General features: G+C 51.3%; 1 protein-coding gene across 1 annotated transcript; it reads left to right on the top strand.

The window, feature by feature from the left end:
* The first annotated feature begins 452 nt into the window (after positions 1-452).
* On the top strand, positions 453-1,490 carry LOC106332302. The gene has a single exon (XM_013770774.1). The coding sequence runs from the start codon at positions 453-455 to the stop codon at positions 1,488-1,490; it is 1,038 nt and encodes a 345-aa protein (XP_013626228.1).
* Positions 1,491-2,359: the final 869 nt, after the last annotated feature.

Consider the following 2,359-nt stretch of genomic DNA (forward strand, 5'->3'; position numbering starts at 1 on the left):
GCGAGCCGACGATCGGCTCGGCTCTAGACTACTTTTTGTCGGCGAGAAGACTGACTGAACGTCAGCGGTCTGACGCCCCGGCCCAATCACTCGAGGAGGCCCATCGAGGCAGAGCGCATTAGGTCAACGAGCATTTGTCTATAAAAGGAGGAGGAAAGGCAACAAGTGGAGGATCCGCAAATTACTACACACACATTTTCGGCTAGACTTAGGGTTTTACATCTTACATCTCGCCGACTTGTACGGTCCGACGAACTTATCTTCGCCGGACTATTTCAACCGTTCTCTTCCCCTTTTGTAACACTGTTTCGAAACATTGATCTAATAAAACACGTCTTTGCCTTGACCCACCGACGAGAACTCGTCCTTTCTCTTCACTAGTTCATTGACAGTCTCAGTTTAAACAGTTGGCGCCCACCGTGGGGCAGACAGAGTAGCGTCAACAAAAGATCATGACTCGACCCGACTCGCCGTTAGACGACGAGTCGCCGGTGACTGAAGGCGCTCCAACAGCAGCAGCCATCGCAGAAACCATACTCGAGAGGATGGCGCAGCAAGACGCCGCCCAGAAGGCGACAACAGAGCAACTCGTCCCCATCGCCGCCATTTTAGCTCCGTTGGCCGGGGGCTCAGGAGATCCGGCTACGACTATCCGAAAACAACTGTTCGACACTTACAGAACAGCCAGTGCCGGAAACCCCACAAACATGGATGCCGTACAGGTCCAAACGCCCGGCGGCATCGATCTCGTCACTATCCGGGAACTCGCCGAGCTTAAGCAATCAGTCCTGGACATGAAAGACCGGATGCTTGAATGGCCTACTTCAGCACCGCTGATCGAACGCGTCCTCGCCGAAACCCTAAAAACCCCTTTTTCTCGGAAGATCACCGACGTTCGTTACCGGCCGATCGAAAAAATTCGCCTTCCGACGTACGCCAGAAAGGCGGACCCAACTGATCACTTCACTGCTTTCAACATCACGATGGGTCGAACCAACTTCTCCGAAGAAGAAAGGGACGCCGGTTACTGTCGTCTCTTCGTCAAAAGTCTTCAAGGACAGGCCCTCTGGTGGTTCACTGGATTGGAGCGAGACTCCATCAACGACTTTCACGACCTGACGACTGCATTCCTCAAGCAGTGCATTATGTTTACAAGACAAGGAGCGACTTTGTCTGACCTTTGGAATCTATCTCAAGGATCGAGCCAAAGCCTCCGCGACTTCATGGAAAAGTTCAAAGCAGTCGCCTCGAAAGTGCAAGTCCCCGACAGTGTCACCGTCGACACGCTAATGAATACCCTCTACTTCAAGTCCTTGTTTCGCGAGGACCTCTACAGAAATCCTACCACCTCGCTCCAGGATGCTATCGCTAGGTCGAACAACTTCATCCGTATGGAGGAAGATACAGTAGCGATACTCAAGAAACTGAACACGGCAGCCAAACCGGCAACCGCCCCGAAAGCTCCCGAGGCACGCCAAGAACCCCGTTAGCACACCTCTGGCAACAAACCTAACCAGCCGAAGAGTTTCGTCTATGTTGTCGAAGATAAAAACCCGCCTCCTGGACCGACTGTCGTCGTACGCGAAAAAGGTTGGAACGTCTGGGAAAACGATGAGAAGCCGTAAACCTCTTTGACGCCTTCAACTTCAAGTCCTGGCTCAGCTGAGCCAAATCTGTGGTGCAGCTTCCATAAATCTAAAGCGCATGATACGAGGAGTTGCATGCATTTGGTCGATGCCCTTTTCTCATCTTATGAGAACGGGACATCCAACGTCGAGCTGCCCAACCCTAGGCCAAACAGCACCAAGAGCTGGAGCAAAAGCAAAGAAAAGAAAGCTCACAAGAATCATGATAAGTCTGGAACTCGGCCAAAGCATACGGAGGATGACAAGCTAGAAGAGCAGGACGAAGATGAGGGCGAAGCACAAGTCGAAGAAGAGCAACCTCGTCGACGTGTCCAAGTCATCCTCGCACGACCAAGTTCCCCTTCGGATGAAAAAGAGGACAAACAAGTCCATGACTCGCACGAGTACTCCAGTAAGCGACCAAACGAGAGCGTCGGGTTAGAAGGGTCGAACGACTTGAGAAACAAGCTCAGAAGAAAGTCGCAGACAAACTGATCGCACACACGACTCACACGGCAATCTACGCTCAATCATCGAAAAGTCCAAGGCTAGGAAAATCGAGGACTCGAATGCTCGATTTCACCTCAGGCTACGAGTCATCGATCTTCGGGATAAGCTCAACTCTAAATCAGAAGATTCCAGGATCAAGCTCAATCGACCAAAGCGTTCAGATTTACGACGAAGGCTCGAGGAGGTGAAATCCAAGAGTTTCAACAAACACAAATATGTTATCA

This window comes from Brassica oleracea, chromosome C1 (assembly GCF_000695525.1).
Source record: "Brassica oleracea var. oleracea cultivar TO1000 chromosome C1, BOL, whole genome shotgun sequence".
NCBI lineage: Eukaryota > Viridiplantae > Streptophyta > Magnoliopsida > Brassicales > Brassicaceae > Brassica > Brassica oleracea.